Raw genomic sequence first — 17,535 nt, forward strand, 5'->3', positions numbered from 1 at the left:
TTCTGTTTACGTCCACGGCGTCGCTGCACTTAGCCAGGGGGACTGGGTCTCCTTCTGACAATTCTGAATTAGTATCCACAAATAACCCACACACCTACATAATCTACACGTAACTCATGTAAAAGTCAGCCGGCTCCCGATCACATCAAACATGGAGGAAGATACGGCACGCCGGAAAACCCAGAGGCCTGTCTCCCCGTGAGAGAGAGGGCTGACACAAACGGGCGAGGCTGTCCCCGCACAATACTGGCTCACGCGGTACCTGAAGGACGGCACTAGCCTTCCCTCGGAATTGTGAAATGTCGCACAGAGCCCCCCCGGGTTCACCGCGGCACGGTGGGGCATCTCGGCACAGAGTGTGGGACCGCAGGTCTCGGCAAAAACTTACGTGCGTGGGCCAGGCTGAGAGCCCAGAGCCTCAGGTATGAAGCGGTGTTGGAGATGCACCCCAGACAGTACTCGATGGAATGAATCACTTGGGTCATCAGTATCTCTCCAAAATTAAACTGAGGGAGATCACACAACACGCGTCAGAGTCGCCGAACTGCCCGCACGCGCCCACCCACCGCCAGGCCTGTCCACTTTCCGTCCCTCGCTCAGTGGAAGGACCGGCCTCTGGGAGGCTGGGGAGACGGCGCGGGAGGGTGAGGAGCAGCGAGTCAAAGGCCTGAGCTCGACTCACTGCCCCGTCACAGACAGCGCGCCGCCCCGGCTCCCCCGGACTCAGTTTCCTGTGCGGCACCCGTGTCACAGCCCTCGGGCAGCCCAGTGCGACTCTGGGGCCAGTCTCAGCGACCACGGAACACCTACTGAAACCAGAGACGCTGACCAACCCCGAGCCTGGAAGACTCTGAAGTCTTCAGAAGACAGGTGCGTGTCTGCTGCATAAATGCAGGCCCAACAAGGGGAGACTGTGAAAAGGGCCCCTGGCAGTGAAAAGGCTGTAAAACACTGGGAAAGAGGACTCTAACGCTCCTCCCCGTTCTGCTTTTTGGTTCTCTTATGATCCTATAAATTATCAATCATCCCAAATCAAAACACTACATTACGTAACAATTACAAAATGTTGACCGTCAGAAATTTTGTTTGGCCCTTACTGGATGGCCAAATAAAGTTTCCAAGAAAATAAAGCCGACCAGAGTAGCGGAATCGGCTCTATTCTGTCTGTCCAGGGCTGTGCCGCCCTTCTTTGGGGGCAACTGCTTCTTCTGCCATTCACCCCACACCCCCAGCCACAGCCGTTACGGGCTGAACCGTGACCCCCTCCAAATTCACATATTGAAGGCCTAACCCCAACGTGACTGTGCTTGGAGACAGGGCCTTTTAAGGGGTAATTAAGGTTAAAAGAGGTCACGAGTGTGGGTGTCCTTAGAAGAAGAGACGCATGCCCACGGAGGGCAAGGCCCTGTGATGACACGTTGAACAAGGCAGCCCCCACAAGCCAAGAAGGAGGCCAGGGGAGAAACCAGCCCTGCCAACGTCTTGAACTTGGGCTTCTAGCAGTAAAGTTCTCTTGCTGAAGACCCCGTCCGTGGTTATGGCCATCCATGCAGATGACAGGAGCGGTTGCTGGAACAGGGATGACGAGGGACTGCAGCCAGACAATCATAGTTCTTCCTTGGGATGCTTCCTAATCTAACAATCAGCCGAGAGCACTTTTCTCTCCGACTGAAAGACTGGAGAAAATAAGCTCAGGGCTGGCTGTGGCCAAGGTTCCAAAATCGTGGGGCCAACTGGCTTCAGAATATGAAGCAAACTTGCAAAGGAAAACCAACCCAGACTTCTTGGAATTGGACGCCCAGAAACCAATCATCCTGAGGCCAACTCTGCTCCTGTCCTGACATGAGCCAGAAGATTCCCCGTGAAGCCAATGTAATCAGGTCTCCTTCTTACAACTACAAAGTTCTGACTGAGACAAGAATCTCTGGAAAGCAATGCTCATGGCACCTTAAGTCACTTAATATGACAGCATGTAATGTTAACAGTAGAAATCCCACTGTAAAACTGAAACAAAATGATAAGCCAAAACCCTTATGGCCAACAATCAAAACAGTATTTGGGGAAGCTTTTGTAACAGGTGTTTTGGGTTTTGAGGGTTTTTTTTTTTGTTTTTTGTGTTTTAAGTAAACTCTATGCCCAACGTGAGGCCTGAACTCATGACCTGAAGATTAAGAGCCACACACTCCACCGACTGACCCAGCCAGGCACCCCGAGAGCTTGGCTTCTTGTCTAATGTTATGGACAGTAACAGAGAAGATTACCTCTTCACACATCATTTCTCTATATCCATCTTCTATTTGGTTATTTCCCTCTTCTATGTCTTGGCTTCCCAGTAGAGAAACTTCTTCCTCGCTGTCTTTCCTTACGAGTGTGTAACCACTCTAACAACAACCAAAAGAATACAGAGTCATTGCCTTTAAAATCACAAGGACCTGACAAATCCAAAGTCAGAGCCCCTTCATTTCTCCTAATGATGCGGCTCTTCGAGATTAGAAAGTTGTTTATGAGAACGCAAGTATATCATACCTGTTAGGATGGCTACTATCTAAAAAAATGACAATAATAAGTATTGATTAGAGGAACTGGAACCCTTTGTGTACTGTTGGTAGGAATGTAAAATGGTGCAGCCACTGTGGAGAACAGTGCGGTGGTTCCTCAAAATAATCATAGAATGTGATTGAACAACTCCATTTCTGGGCACATATCCAAAAATCTGAAAGGACTCGAAAAGATTTTTATACACCGTGCTGAAAGCAGCATTATTCACGATAACTGAAAGGTAGAAACAACCCAAGTACCCGTCGATGGATGAACGGATTAGCAAAATCTGATCTATCCATGCAACGGAATATTACTGAGCCTTAAAAAGGAAGAGATTCTGGGCGCCCGGGTGGCGCAGTCGGTTAAGCGTCCGACTTCAGCCAGGTCACGATCTCGCGGTCCGTGAGTTCGAGCCCCGCGTCAGGCTCTGGGCTGATGGCTCAGAGCCTGGAGCCTGTTTCCGATTCTGTGTCTCCCTCTCTCTCTGCCCCTCCCGCGTTCATGCTCTGTCTCTCTCTGTCCCAAAAATAAATAAACGTTGAAAAAAAATTTTAAAAAAAAAGGAAGAGAGGGGCGCCTGGGTGGCGCAGTCGGTTAAGCGTCCGACTTCAGCCAGGTCACGATCTCGCGGTCCGGGAGTTCGAGCCCCGCGTCGGGCTCTGGGCTGATGGCTCGGAGCCTGGAGCCTGTTTCCGATTCTGTGTCTCCCTCTCTCTCTGCCCCTCCCCCGTTCATGCTCTGTCTCTCTCTGTCCCAAAAATAAATAAACGTTGAAAAAAAATTAAAAAAAAAAGGAAGAGATTCTGTTACAATCCAGATGAACCTTGAGGACATTATGCTCAGTGAAATAAGCCAGTCACAAAAGGACAAATACTGCATGAGTCCATGAATACGAGGTGCCTAGAGGAGTGAAACTCATAACAACAAAAGTAGATGGTGGTGTTGAGAGGCTGGAGGAGGAGAGATGGGGAGTCAGCGTTTCATGGGGACAGAGTCTCCATTTGGGAGGATGAGAAATTTCTGGACGTGGACGGAGGTGACAGTATAGTCTATCACAATTATTTTTAAAGAAATCAAATGAAAGTGGACACCCAGGAAACGGTCTAGGAAGAAATTTAACAAAATGGTAACCCTGGTTATAAGTGCATGATAGGATAGGGTGCTCTTTCCTGTGCGTTCCACGTTTCCTATAATTGAGGGAGGTTATTTAAATTAAACAACACTTTAAAGAAAAAAGTCAAGAAGCAAGGAGGAGGAACAAAAAGCGCTTTGCCGATGACAACAGTGCTGGAGGACCTGGTTCACACCCCCCGCCGGCCTGGTTCATCCCCACACGGCCCGCGCCCACAGGCCCGCACAGCGGGCTCCGCAGCGAGCTTCTGCGGAACAGGCGACACCGAGCTTCCGGATAAAGGGAGCGCCGGCTTTACATCAAGAGCCTGAGACCCTCTGAAAGGTGTTTTCTTTACGTCTCTTTCTATACCTACAACCAGGCACCTCCGAACACGCGTCTGGATTCACACTTACCCGGCTCACGCCAAAGCAGCTGCGCCCGTTGTGGAGCCACAGCAAGAAGAGTGGTTTTCCCAAGAAGAGAACGGGAACGGACAGCGCCGTGACGGCCAGCAGCAGTCTCTGGACGTGCTCCTGTCGCGCAGAAGGGGAGGAAGCCCATTAAAACGCAAGGACGTGCTGGCCGGGTCACTGGTGCGTTTTATGAGTGAAAATCCAGGAGAATGTCTCCTTATTTACGATAACAAGGAACAGAAGGTAAACGCAAAAGTCGAATTGTATTCGCCAGCAGGTCTTTTCCCAAACTCATAGCTGAATTCTAGAACTGATGAGTAACACCACTGACGGAGCGGTAAAATAACACTTTGTTCAGATCGGTGAGGAATGCATAAGAACGTTCTAAACCAGAGGCAAACCCCAACTCGTCATTTCCCAAAAACACTGAAAGAGGACGAATACAAACACAGGCTAGACATTTTTTTATATTCTTGTTTTTATTATTATTATCATTGTAAAGATTACTTGAGGAACCTAAATAATAGTAAGTGGATTCACTTCTACACAAGAAAAATACTAAAAGAGCATTCGGAACAAAACTAAAAGCCTTTTCTTCAAAAGTCGGCATATTTAAGGGCGCCTGGGTGGCTCGGTGGGTTGAGCCACTAACTCTTGATCTCCGCTCAGGTCATGATCTCATCATTTGGGAGTTCAAGCCCTGCGTCAGGCTCTGTGTTGGTGATTCTCTATCTTCCTCTCTGTCTGCCCCTCCCCTGTTCGTGCTCGCTCCCTCTCTCTCTCTCTCTCTCTCAAATTAATAAGTAAACACGTTTTTTAAAGTACAGATATTTACCGTCACCTAAAAAGAAATCGAGAGCAAAGCATATTCGCGCCTATACAGCCACTGCAGTCTGTGTGGCTTTAAAGGGCCTGGAGGCGGCAATGAAAACAAATGATCGGGCATCACACGGTCCCCCGCCTAGCCTTCCTCCACAGCCGCCCCCATGTGACGCACAGATTCCCAGAGCCGCGTGCACCACGTGGTACGAGCTAGTGGCAGGTACGCGTTAGCATCTCGTACCGCACCCCGACACGAATGTGCCCCGAAATGCGGAGAAACCTGGCGGCCACGGGCAGAATCCTATCAGAAGTCGTGAGGGGCGCCTGGGTGGCACAGTCGGTTAAGCGTCCGACTTCAGCCAGGTCACGATCTCATGGTCCGTGAGTTCGAGCCCCGCGTCGGGCTCTGGGCTGATGGCTCAGAGCCTGGAGCCTGTTTCCGATTCTGTGTCTCCCTCTCTCTCTGCCCCTCCCCCGTTCATGCTCTGTCTCTCTCTGTCCCAAAAATAAATAAACGTTGGAAAAAAAAAAAAAAAAATTAAAAAAAAAAAAAAAAAAAAAAAAAAAGAAGTCGTGAGCTGTGTGGTCAAGCAGACCGGGCTAAAATCTGGGCTCCGCCGGCAGCTGTGTGACCAGGCCTGCCCTGAGCCACCGGGATGACACCACCGACCTCGAGGGCTAGTGTGAGTTAAGAAGAATAATCACGGAGAGCACTTTTCAGGCACACCGGAGACGTTAAATAAGGTAGTGCCCTTCAGTGATCTTTCCGGCCACGGCACCTGAGCACCACTGAACTCCCGTTGTGCCCTTCTCCCACAATCTACGTCATCCTACAAAAAGGTTCAACAAAATAACCATGAAATCTAATCGAAAAATCACAAACAGGAGAACCATAAGTAAGAGTTGAAGCTCAAACAGTTCAAGAAGGACACGTGTGCACAGCTCACAGCGAAGCCCACGGTTCCACGAGCTGAGCTTCCAATCGGGCTTACAGTGAACCAAGCTGTCCATGGAAGGCGGAAAACAAAGCTAAACGCTCCATTTGCAGGGTCACCAAAATTTAAAAAACAAGAACAAAACACCTACAGCTTAGGAGAACACAGGTGAGGACAGTACTGAGAAGATTTCTCCGGTATCTCACAGACACTGGGAACACGACACGCAAGGTCCACAGCAGCGTCCTTCAGGAGTGACACTGTGGCACTCGACACAGCACAGAGACCCTCACCGTAATCACAGCGCAAGTTCACGTTTATTGAGCACTGGTAGGTGCCAGGTACTCCTAAGTATTTGATCAGATTAACTCTGGACTACAAATTGGGTCCTATTTTTATTCCCATTTTACAGGTGAGGAAACTGAGGCACAGAGGAGTCAAGGTATGTGTTCAAAGTTCCCCGTCAAAGAAGTGACAGAGCTAGGATTGCAAGCAGGGCGGTCACCCTGAGCCCTCACCCCGCCACCGTGGATGTGGTGGGCGTTACCCAAACATACCACTCTAGAAAAGCCAGTTTGCGAGAGGGTCAGTGTGCTGTGGGGTCCAGACGCCGGTTCTGGGATGCCCTGGCTTAGTCAGAGATTGATTTTAAAGCAACTAGAAAAATGGAGGGGGCGGGGTGGGTGGGATTCGCCAGTCCTCAGAAACCCTCCAGTCCATACATTTTCTTCCCACAGTTTTGACGGCTACTGAGTGTTTCCCAGAGCCCCCAGCACAGTGTTCAGAGCAGGGTGACGAGCTCTTGCGACAACATACAAAGAAACAGGAAAGCCCCTACATTCCTGGGAGGCCTGCGGAGAGCCCCTTCAATCATCTACTGTTTAAAACAAAAAGGCTACCATCAGGACTTCCTGTAAGCTCACGGGGGTGGAAAAGAACGTTACCTACCTGCCCTGAGTAAAGACCATTCGTTTCACTAGCCGGGAATAAAAACATGTTAATAAATTCAATCAGAATGCTGGGAGCGACTCTGGAGGTTTCTGCCGAATAAACCAGCCACTTATAGACGATCATAAATATAAGGTATCCAAAGATGCACAGCATAAAGAGAAGTTCCGGGACAGAAACCAAATAAATATTGAACTTCTTCCGGAAATGCCTAGAAAAAAAAACAAAATGGAATCGATCAAACCATGAGCAAGTTTGGACTGAGATAAAGAATGAAGAGGGGCACCTGGGTGGCTCAGTCAGTTAAGTGTCTGACTTCGGCTCAGGTCACAATCTCACAATTCAAAGTTCTAGCCCCGCATCGGGCTCTGTACTGACAGCTCGGAGCCTGGAGCCTGCTTCGGATTCTGTGTCTCCCTCTCTCTCTGCCCCTCCCCCGCTCACACTCTGTCTCTCTCTCTCTCACAAAAGTAAATAAACATTAAAAAAAAAAAAAAGACTTAAAAAAAAAAATGAAGACAAAATTGCTCTTAAATTCTTTGTAACGAGGCCTCTCCCACCAGAACATCCTTTGTCTTATAACTCATACTACTGATTCAGATACATCCACGAAGAAAACAGATGTGAGCACAGTGGAAAGGCTAGTGTTTCACTAACAGGTCCAGTTAGAGGAAAAAGATGCAACGTCTTCCTCTTGACACGCTAGCTCTAGCAAACAAACAAAAAGCTTTCCAACTTATAATGAAATAAGAGTATGACAAAAATTACTTCTGGAAACAAATCTGAATGTACATGCTGCATGCCTCCCTCCCTTGAATGGAAAACTCCATGTGGGCAAAACCTGTCTTCTGTCTTCAGCACTACTCAGTCCCTGAAGCCTAAAACAGTGCCTGGCATGTCCTCTACAATGAATAAATAGCTGCTAAATAAATGAATCACTGAAACGGTCAAAACCCTGTATGATCACAACACAATCAAATGCACAGCATTCCAGTACACTGGCTGCCTTTAAGGCCCATACAGTCCACCCTCAAGAGGCAAAGTTTAAGAATACCAAACTTGGCTTATAAATACTGCTTTAAAAAAAAAAATCTGGGGGCACCTGGGTGGCTCAGTCGGTTGGGCATCCGACCTCAGCTCAGGTCATGGTCTTGCAGTTCATGGGTTCGAGCACTGCATCGGGCTCTGTGCGAACAGCTCAAAGCCTGGAGCCTGCTTCAGATTCTGTCTCCCTATCTGCCCCTTCCTCGCTCGTACTCTGTCTCTCTCTCCCTCTCTCTCTCTCTCTCTCTCTCTCTCTGTCAAAAATAAATAAACTTTAAAAAAACTTTAAAAAAATCTGTACTTACAAGTGGTTAAATATTCCCAGAATGACTCCAAAAGTCATGTGAATAATTCCTAAAATCACAGACATTTTCATTTTGAAAGAGTTTAGGAAAGTGAGGCGATTTGTGGCCAAGTTCCAAATCTGAAGACAAAACAAAACAAGACATCTTTAACTTCCTTCAACTGCTTCAGGACACACAGGTGACACCGGACATAGGAAGGCAGCTACAGATTTAAAAGGAAAGCAACGTTCAGACTTCCTCCTTGACGCCTGTGATCTGAGAACCACTGATTTCCTGAAACCGGGACCAGACTGTTACCAACAATCCCGTCTTTAATATGAAACGCAAAGGATGCCAAACGAAACCACACTGTGTTTAGGGAAGTGGCTTGTGAGGCGAGACCGAGAGGAAGAGCAGGGGAAGAGTCACACGGAGTCAGCGGGGCGGCAAGTTCCCTCTGGGGAGGGCCGGTGCGGCCAGGGGCGCGTTCCGGGTCCCGGGGTCACTTACCCTGGGGGGTGGGGGTGGGGGTGGGGGGCCGTACAACTATGTGTGTTAGGACTTCACAGACAGGTTTTATACATCCTTGTGCATGTGCGTTCTATAATAAAGTTTAACAGGAAGGGAGGGAGGAAGCGTCAGTGCAGCAAGTGGCCAAACCGTGCTGATAAGACCCAGGGCACCCAGGCTCAACCCCCCGGGGCTCCCTGACCAGCCCCTCCAGGCCCCCGCCGCTGATTACCTCTCTTCTCTCTTCTCTCTCTGAAAAATTAATTCCTACAGTCCCTCACTCGGGGGATTAGGAAAAGGGAAACAGGGCCTATTAGTTCTTTTTAAGTGAGAAGAAGGTTCTAGAAAGAGGTATTTAGGCTGACTTCAGCTTGACTGCCTGGACCCACGGGAAAAAGCCCACTGACGGCGCCCTCCTTGGGGGAAGCAGGGGCGGGAGAGGAGGAAAGCCGGCAACAACGCGACATCTCGCCAGCGACATGTAAGTCTATCTTTGATCACTAAGCCTAAAGCAACTGGGTACAGAACAACTTTTAGGCAAAAACAGGGGAGAATACGAAGACAGATTTAAAAGTTCATAAAGAAACTTGGCAGGAGACACTAAAACTACCTCCAGCCGTTCCCGGGTCAGGGGAAACTGAGGAAATAAGGACTGGACAGAGGAGACCTTCGCAAGAGCTGGACCTTGCCTACGCACAAGGATCTATTTTTTAACCATATGAGCGTGGTGCCGATTTTTAAAATTAAATCAAAGCGAAACGAGGCAGTACCGTGCCCTAGTCTCTTCCTCCCCCCCACAAAACGCCCTCCTAAACTTTCTTCCTTGGAGCCTATATTCAGAAATGTTTCTCTCCTTAAAGCAAGGCCACACATTATTAGGAATCTGGCTCCAAAATGCTGTACCTTAAAGAAACTGTTATGAAAGTTTTTTCAAGTTTCCAGTTATATGAAGATGTAAGGCAACAAGGCTGAATTACACAGATTACATTTAGAGGCGAGAATGAACAGACCGGTTAGGAGGGCACGGGCTTGGAAAGCTCTGATGAAGGTGCCAGACCTTTCTCTTCAGTTTTTTCATTTCTGCACACGATTATAGCTCACGCCCCCAGACTGATTTTGAGTTGGTTTCTAAGCTCCCCTTTCTAGGGTAAGATTCTCCCAGAAGACGGCCAACAGTCCAGAGAAATGGTCCTTCAGCCTGGAGGTAGCCTGCTGGGGGCCTGGGCACCGGGTGGGAGCCTGGGAGGAGCCTGGTGGGGGCCTGGCATGGGCCTGGGTGGGGGGGGGCCTGGAGGGAGCCTGGCAGGAGTGAGGCCTGCCTGCTGAGCCCTGTGGGGCATGGGGTGGGGGCGGCAGTCCCGGTCCCCTGCAGCTGCGTCTTTCTTTTCCCTCTCCAAACACTTCCCATTTCAAACAACTACCTGAATAAGCACCCTGAGAACCTTAAGCTCCCTTTCAGCTCTAAAATTCCTATTATTTCTTTGTAGATCACAGGGTAAAAAAACAAAAATTTCCACAAAGAAAAAAGAAATTTAGGAAGCTGCCTCCACGTAAAGGCTCCTGAAATGCCATTTCTCCCTCAAGGTCAGGAACCCCGACGGCGTGCAGCCCCACCTCTCTGGACGGACTCCTCCCACTGGGCACTGACCCGGGCTCCCACATGGACAGCTCAGCTTCATCTCTAAACCAGCTTGACTGGGGACGCACATGGGCCACAGCCACCCAGGCAGAAACCCCCCAGGGTACCTTCCCCACCGCCTGCAACCCAGGGAACCTTCTGAGGAAGCACTCGGACAATTAAAACCAGGTGCACCACAGAGGGAGCGGAGATAATGGCGAGGAGCAGGTGCACTCACAGGATCGATACCAAGAGGGTAAGGGCCTTGGAACACTCCAGGAATGCTCGGGTCCAACTGCAAAACCCTGTTGTGCCTGACGATGCTGTCACTGTAACAGAAAGCAGAGTGAGCGGGCTAAACTAGCGGAGGCCGGAGGAACCTCCGAGAAGGGCTTTCCGACCTAAAACACCGCTGGGTAACACACACTTACTTCCAGAGCCCCATCTTCTTCTGCTCCGCAGGGGTGTGGCTGGAGCTGTACATGGCTGACACGCTCCACCCAGAGCCGAACAGGTTGACCGACTTTGAAAAGCAGTCGTTGTAGATGAGGCCCGTGTACACGGAGAACAGCCCCATCAGCAGGAGGATGTATCGGCCATTGAAAAACATGCGCATGATCTGTGAAAAGCAGGGCAGGTGAGCAGAGGGGGACCGCGCGAAATCGCAGGAGCGGGACCCACATGGGCCTGGGACTTCTCAGAGGGCTGGCCGTGGGGGGCGTCGCCGTCACACAGAGACCACAGGCCCGCACCCCTTACGGCTCCGTCCTACAGTGACGCTTACTGCCAAAAACTGACATTTAAGATCATCCCTGCTAACTACCCAACCAGACGTAAGGAGCTGCGGTGTTTGTAGTCTCACCTCTTGTGACTGATTTAGTCTGGGGTGGTTTTCATTTAACACCAGCAAGAGGGCAAACAAGAACATCACGAAGCCATGTCCGAAGTCTCCGAACATCACGGCGAACAGAAAAGGGAAAGTGATGATGGTGAAGAGAGCTGCGGGGAGAGCAAGACGCTTGACTCACCGGAGGCAGAAAATTCCAGTTAATTCCAACACCCGACCTTCTCCAGAATTCTCAAAAGAGAACGGACAGGTTCAAGGGAGCAGTTTACACTCAGGACAACGACACAACAGCAGCAGCGAGCCTGTTTCCCCAACGCCTGTCACAGCGTCGTGGGGAGAGGCAGCGGCAGTGGCGCACGAGGCAGGAGGATGTACGAGGTCACACCGCCCACCTGGGTTCACTTCTCTGTAGCTCCCGACTCCATAGGCGTCCACAATGTTCTGAAAGCCCTCGGTGAATTTGTTGGTGCGGATTAGAGTCGGGGGGGTTTCTTTTGTTGGGATGGTGTTCATAAATGAGGGGATTGTAGCACCGCTCTCTCTCTTTCACATAAAAAGAAAGAAAGGAAAAATTAGTACCCAAAATCCCGTTCCACGACCACGGGCTCCCTGCTACGGCGAGGCTCTGCATGGCCACGCGGACAAGTGCCGACCACCCTCGGAGGCTCACGGGCAGAGGGGGTGACAGCAGGAGTCGGGGGGATGGCGCCGGGGGGCTGCAGTCCTGCAGAAGAGTATGGTGGCCAGGCTGCAAGGACAGGAAAGTGGACGGAGGGGCTAGGGATGACAGGGACAGGTGGATGACATGGTCTCAGAATCACGAACATAAAACTGAAATTTAATATTATGCCTCATAAAAACATTCAAGAGGAATCTGGAGACAACTACAGTATCTAATAAAACCGAAAAATAGACAAGAATAATCGTCAATCCCAATGAGGGCTTGATCCCGGGAACCAGGAGATCGTGACCTGAGCTGAGATGAAGATTTGGACGCTTAACCGACTGAGCTGCCCAGGCGCCCCCCTTGAGTATCTTAAACAGGTTCTGCAGAACTAATATACAAATAGACGATGTACTTACATTATATATAACACAGAGTTCCCTTCAGTATTTCAAACATATATTCTTATGTATGAACATACATTATGTCTAATACAGAATTTCCTTGAATATTTAAACACGTTTCAGAAAACTAATTTCATTTAAGTGATCAAAAGAAGAATGCAGGTCAGACTTTTATATAAAGTTGTAGTTAAAAAAAAAAAAAAAAAAAAACTGAGCAGAACAACATCCCTCTGAACAATGAAAGCATGCCAGAAAGACATACTCACAGAAGAGATGACAATTTAACTTACTATATCAAAGTGAGCAAAAACATTACAAAAATAATACCTGATATGGAAAAAAAACCCACAAAGCAGAATAAGAGTCTGAAATGAGGTGACAGAACTCAGAAAAGTATTCGAAGAAAAAGAAAAAATATGCAGAAACGAGACAAAACTAGAAAAAACTCCAAGGTGAAGACACCTTCCTAGTAATAATGCTGCAAGAGAAATAGACAAAAGAATGGAAATTTTTAAAAATCAATAAGTAAAGAAAGACGAAAAGGATTCAAGGACAAGTGACAAACACTGAAGATAAGAAGGTTTAACTTAAACATAACAGCAGGTCCCGAAGGAGAAAACCAGAGCAAGAGAACGGAACAAATACTAAAAACTATAGTTGAGAATTTTTCTGAAACTTTTTTTAAAACTACATATTAAGAGAACACACTGTATATCTGAAAATACCAACCCGGAATAACAGAATCAACACACAGTCTAGTAAAATCATTGAAAAAAATCCTTAAGCATGTGGGCAGAAAAAAGAAAGTACCAAGACTTATAAGGAAAATTCTATTAATATCAGGCTTTTTTGTTAGCAACGCCATGCCAGAACAAAATGGAATCACATGTTTAAGACACCCATGGAAAACAACAACAAAAATTTTAAAACACGAGCCCAGGATTTTATTTCCAAACAACAAACTTCCGATTATAAAGGCAGGAGGCATACACTACTACGAACACGGGAGAACTCAGGGAGCACTGTTCCCACGAGCCCCTGCTCAGGACTCGGGAGAACACACTTCAGACAGCCAGAGCGGCTACAGCACCCAGAGACAATGGAAGCACCAGAACTGCTGATGTCCCCAGCAAACTCCCTCCCAGTGGCAGCAAAAGGCATGGTCTAGACATCAGCCAACCCACAGGTACATGTGATGCAGGGTGACTGGCTGGTTTTCAGCAACGAGGAAATGTGGTAATTGGCTGGTCATGTCTACGCAAGCCAGCCCTCTTCCAAAAAAAAAGTAAAAGTCCATTTGTGCCGTCAAAGAATTACGTGACGAAACGTGACTAACCAAAAAAACCTCGTATGAAAACTTGCTTCCTTAGCTGTCACTTGAAACATGTAAACCTACTATTTCTAATGAAGAACTGGGTTTTGATGCAGGAAAAAAAAACCTCACAGGAACATGGCAGACTGACACCATGGCCCAGGAGTCAGGCGCTGGAGCCTACTCTTCAAAGTTCAGAAGCCATACAAGCGAATTGATAAGTTCAACTATATTTAACAGAAAACTACTGCATGACCAAAGCAAGCCAACAAACAGAAACATCAGAAGACGAGTGGCAAATTGAGGACAATATTTTTTCTCATGTCACAAAGAGCCAACAGAAATTAGTAAGAAAAAAACCAACAAACCAGTAGAAAATGGGCAAAGTAAAAAATAATAATAATTTTAAAAAGGGGGGGTGGCGCTTGGGTGGTTTAGTCTGTTGGGCGTCTGACTTTGGCTGAGGTCATGATCTCGCGGTCTGTGAATTCGAGCCCCACGTCAGGCTCTGCACTGACAGCTCAGAGCCTAGAGCCTGTTTCAGATTCTGTGTCTCCCTCTCTCTCTGACCCTCCCCCGTTTATGCTTTGTCTCTGTCTCAAAAATAAATAAACGTTAAAAAAAAAAAAAAATGGGCAAAGCAGAAAAACACAGAGCTCATTAAAAAAGGAAAATTCAAATGGCTCTTAAAGAAAAGATTTTCTTTTAATTTTAATTTTTTTTAAATGTACATCCAAATTAGTTAGCACATAGTGCAACAATGATTTCAGTAGATTCCTTAGTGCCCCTTACCCATTTAGCCCATCCCCCCTCCCACAACCCCTCCAGTAACCCTCAGTTTGTTCTCCATATTTATGAGTCTCTTCTGTTTTGTCCCCCTCCCTGTTTTTGTTTTTTTTTTTTTTTTTAATTTTTTTTTTCGACGTTTATTTATTTTTGGGACAGAGAGAGACAGAGCATGAATGGGGGAGGGGCAGAGAGAGAGGGAGACACAGAATCGGAAACAGGCTCCAGGCTCTGAGCCATCAGCCCAGAGCCCGACGCGGGGCTCGAACTCACGGACCGCGAGATCGTGACCTGGCTGAAGTCGGACGCTTAACCGACTGCGCCACCCAGGCGCCCCACCCTCCCTGTTTTTATATTATTTTCGTTTCTCTTCCCTTATGTTCATCTGTTTTGTCTCTTAAAAGTCCTCATATGAATGAAGTCATATGGTTTTTATCTTTCTCTGACTCATTTCACTTAGCATAATACCCTCCAGTTCCATCCACGTAGTTGCAAATGGCAAGATTTCATTCTTTTTGATTGCTGAGTAATACTCCATTGCGTGTGTGTGTGTGTGTGTGTGTGTGTGTGTGTGTGTGTGTGTATCATCTTCTTTATCCATTCATCCATCAATGGACATTGGGGCTCTTTCCCTACTTTGGCTATTGTCGATAGCGCTGCTATAAACATTGGGGTGCGTGTGCCCCTTCGAAACAGCACACCTGTATCCCTTGGATAAATGCCTAGTAGTGCAATTGCTGGGTCCTAGGGTAGTTCTATTTTTATTTTTTTGAGGAACCTCCATACTGTTTTCCAGAGTGGCTGCACCAGCTTGCATTCCCACCAACGATGCAAAAGAGATCCTCTTTCTCCACATCTGCGCCAACATCTGTTGTTGCCTGAGTTGTTAATGTTAGCCATTCTGGCAGGTGTGAGGTGGTATCTCATTGTGGTTTTGATTTGTATTTCCCAGATGATGAGTGACGTTGAGCATTTTCTCATGTGTCGGTTGGCCATCTGGATGTCTTCTTTGGAGAAGTGTCTATTCATGTCTTTTGCCCAGTTCTTCACTGGATGATTTGTTTTTTGGGTGTGGAGTTTGATAAGTTCTTTATAGATTTTGGATACCAACCCTTTATCTGATATGTCATTTGCAAATATCTTCTCCCATCCTGTCGGCTGCCTTTTAGTTTTGCTGATTGTTTCCTTCGCTGTGCAGAAGGTTTTTACTTTGATGAGGTCCCAGTAGTTCATTTTTGCTTTTGTTTCCCTTGCCTCCGGAGACGTGTTGAGTAAGAAGTTGCTGCGGCCAAGATCAAAGAGGTTTTTGCCTGCTTTCTCCTCGAGGATTTTGATGGCTTCCTGTCTTACATTTAGGTCTTTCATCCATTTTGAGTTTATTTTTGTGTCTGGTGTAAGAAAGTGGTCCAGGTTCATTCTTCTGCATGTCGCTGTCCAGTTTTCCCAGCACCGCTTGCTGAAGAGACTGTCTTTATTCCACTGGGTATTCTTTGTCAAAGATTAGTTGCTTTGTCAAAGATTTGCTTTGTCAAAGATGAGTTGGCCATACGTTTGTGGGTCCATTTCTGGGTTCTCTATTCTGTTCCATTGATCTGAGTGTCTGTTCTTGTGCCAGTACCACGCTGTCTTGATGATGACAGCTTTGTAGTATAGCTTGAAGTCTGGGATTGTGATGTCTCCTGCTTTGGTTTTCTTTTTCAAGATCATTTTGGCTATGCGGGGTCTTTTCTGATTCCATACAAATTTTAGAATTATTTGTTCTAGCTCTGTGAAGAATGCTGGTGTTACTTTGAGAGGGATTGCATTGAATATGTAGATTGCTTTGGGTAGTATCGACATTTTAGCAATATTTGTTCTTCCTATCCGGGAGCATGGAATATTTTTCCTTTTTTGTGTGTGTCTTCTTCAATTTCTTTCATAAGCTTTCTGTAGTTTTCAGTGTACAGATTTTTCACCTCTTTGGTTAGATTTATTCCTAAGTATTTTATGGCTTTTTGTGCAACTGTAAATGGGATCGATTCCTTGATTTCTCTTTCTGTCGCTTCATTGTTGGTGTGTAGGAATGCAACCAATTTCTGTGCATTCATTTTATATCCTGCAACTTTGCTGAATTCATGAATCAACTCTAGCAGTTTTTTGTGGAATCTTTTGGGTTTTCCATATAGAGTATCATGTCATCTGCAGAGTGAAAGTTTGACCTCCTCCTGGACAATCTGGATACCTTTTATTTCTTTGTGTTGTCTGATTGCAGAGGCTAAGACTTCCAATACTATGCTGAATAACAGTGGCGAGAGTGGACATCCCTGGCTCATTCCTGACCTTAGGGGAAAGCTCTCAGTTTTTCCCCATTGAGGAGGATACTAGCATTGGGTCGTTCATATATGGCTTTTATGATCTCGAGGTATGCTCCTTCTATCCCTACTTTCTTGAAGGTTTTTTATCAAGAAATGATGCTATATTTTGTCAAATGCTTTCTCTGCATCTATTGAGAGGATCGTTATGGTTCTTGTCCTTTCTTATATTGATGTGTTGAATCACAATAATTGTTTTACGGAAATTTAACCAGCCCTGAATCCCAGGTATAAATCCCGCTTGGTCATGGCAAATGATTTTTTTAATGTATTGTTGGATCCGGTTGGCTATTATCTTGTTGAGGATTTCTGCACCCATGTTCATCAGGAAAATTGGTCTCTAGTTCTCCTTTTTAGTGGGGTCTCTGCCTGGCTTTGGAATCAAGGTAATGCTGGCTTCATAGAAAGAGTTTGGAAGTTTTCCTTCCATTTCTATTTTTTGGAACAGTTTCAAGAGAATAGGTGTTAACGCTTCCTTAAATGTTTGGTAGAATTCCCCTGGAAAGCCATCTGGCCCTGGACTCATTTTTTGGCAGATTTTTGATTACTGATTTCATTTCTTTACTGGTTATGGGTCTGTTCAAATTCTCTATTTCTTCCTGTTTCAGTTTTGGTAGTGTATATGTTCCTAGGAATTTGTCCGTTTCTTCCAGATTACCCATTTTATTGGCATATAATTGCTCATAATATTCTCTTATTATTGTTTTTATTTCTGTTGTGTTGGTTGTGATCTCTCCTCTTTCATTCTTGATTTTATTTATTTGGGTCCTTTCCTTTTTCTTTTCGATCAAACTGGCTAGTGGTCTATCAATTTTGTTAATTCTTTCAAAGAACCAGCTTCTGGTTTCATTGATCTGTTCTACTGTTTTTTTGGTTTCAATAGCATTAATTTCTGCTCTAATCTTTATTATTTCCTGTCTTCTGCTGGTTTGGGGTTTTATT

At 46.6% G+C, this 17,535-nt stretch overlaps 1 protein-coding gene across 3 annotated transcripts in view; it reads right to left on the minus strand.

The window, feature by feature from the left end:
- Positions 1 to 17,535, minus strand: part of ATP6V0A2 (ATPase H+ transporting V0 subunit a2) — a 42,454-nt gene that overhangs the window by 1,425 nt on the left and 23,494 nt on the right. For 2 of the 3 annotated variants that reach the window (XM_045459668.1, XM_045459667.1), the window contains exons 10-18: positions 11,469 to 11,619; positions 11,092 to 11,228; positions 10,661 to 10,848; positions 10,468 to 10,558; positions 8,123 to 8,241; positions 6,774 to 6,984; positions 4,069 to 4,188; positions 2,262 to 2,381; positions 389 to 506 (exon numbers count right to left, since the gene is read on the minus strand). In XM_045459668.1, the coding sequence (XP_045315624.1) occupies positions 389 to 506; positions 2,262 to 2,381; positions 4,069 to 4,188; positions 6,774 to 6,984; positions 8,123 to 8,241; positions 10,468 to 10,558; positions 10,661 to 10,848; positions 11,092 to 11,228; positions 11,469 to 11,619 (1,255 nt within the window). The remainder of the gene's footprint in view (positions 1 to 388; positions 507 to 2,261; positions 2,382 to 4,068; positions 4,189 to 6,773; positions 6,985 to 8,122; positions 8,242 to 10,467; positions 10,559 to 10,660; positions 10,849 to 11,091; positions 11,229 to 11,468; positions 11,620 to 17,535) is intronic. The other variant, XM_045459669.1, reaches the window with a different exon arrangement.

This window comes from Leopardus geoffroyi, chromosome D3 (genome assembly GCF_018350155.1).
Source record: "Leopardus geoffroyi isolate Oge1 chromosome D3, O.geoffroyi_Oge1_pat1.0, whole genome shotgun sequence".
Taxonomy (NCBI): domain Eukaryota; kingdom Metazoa; phylum Chordata; class Mammalia; order Carnivora; family Felidae; genus Leopardus; species Leopardus geoffroyi.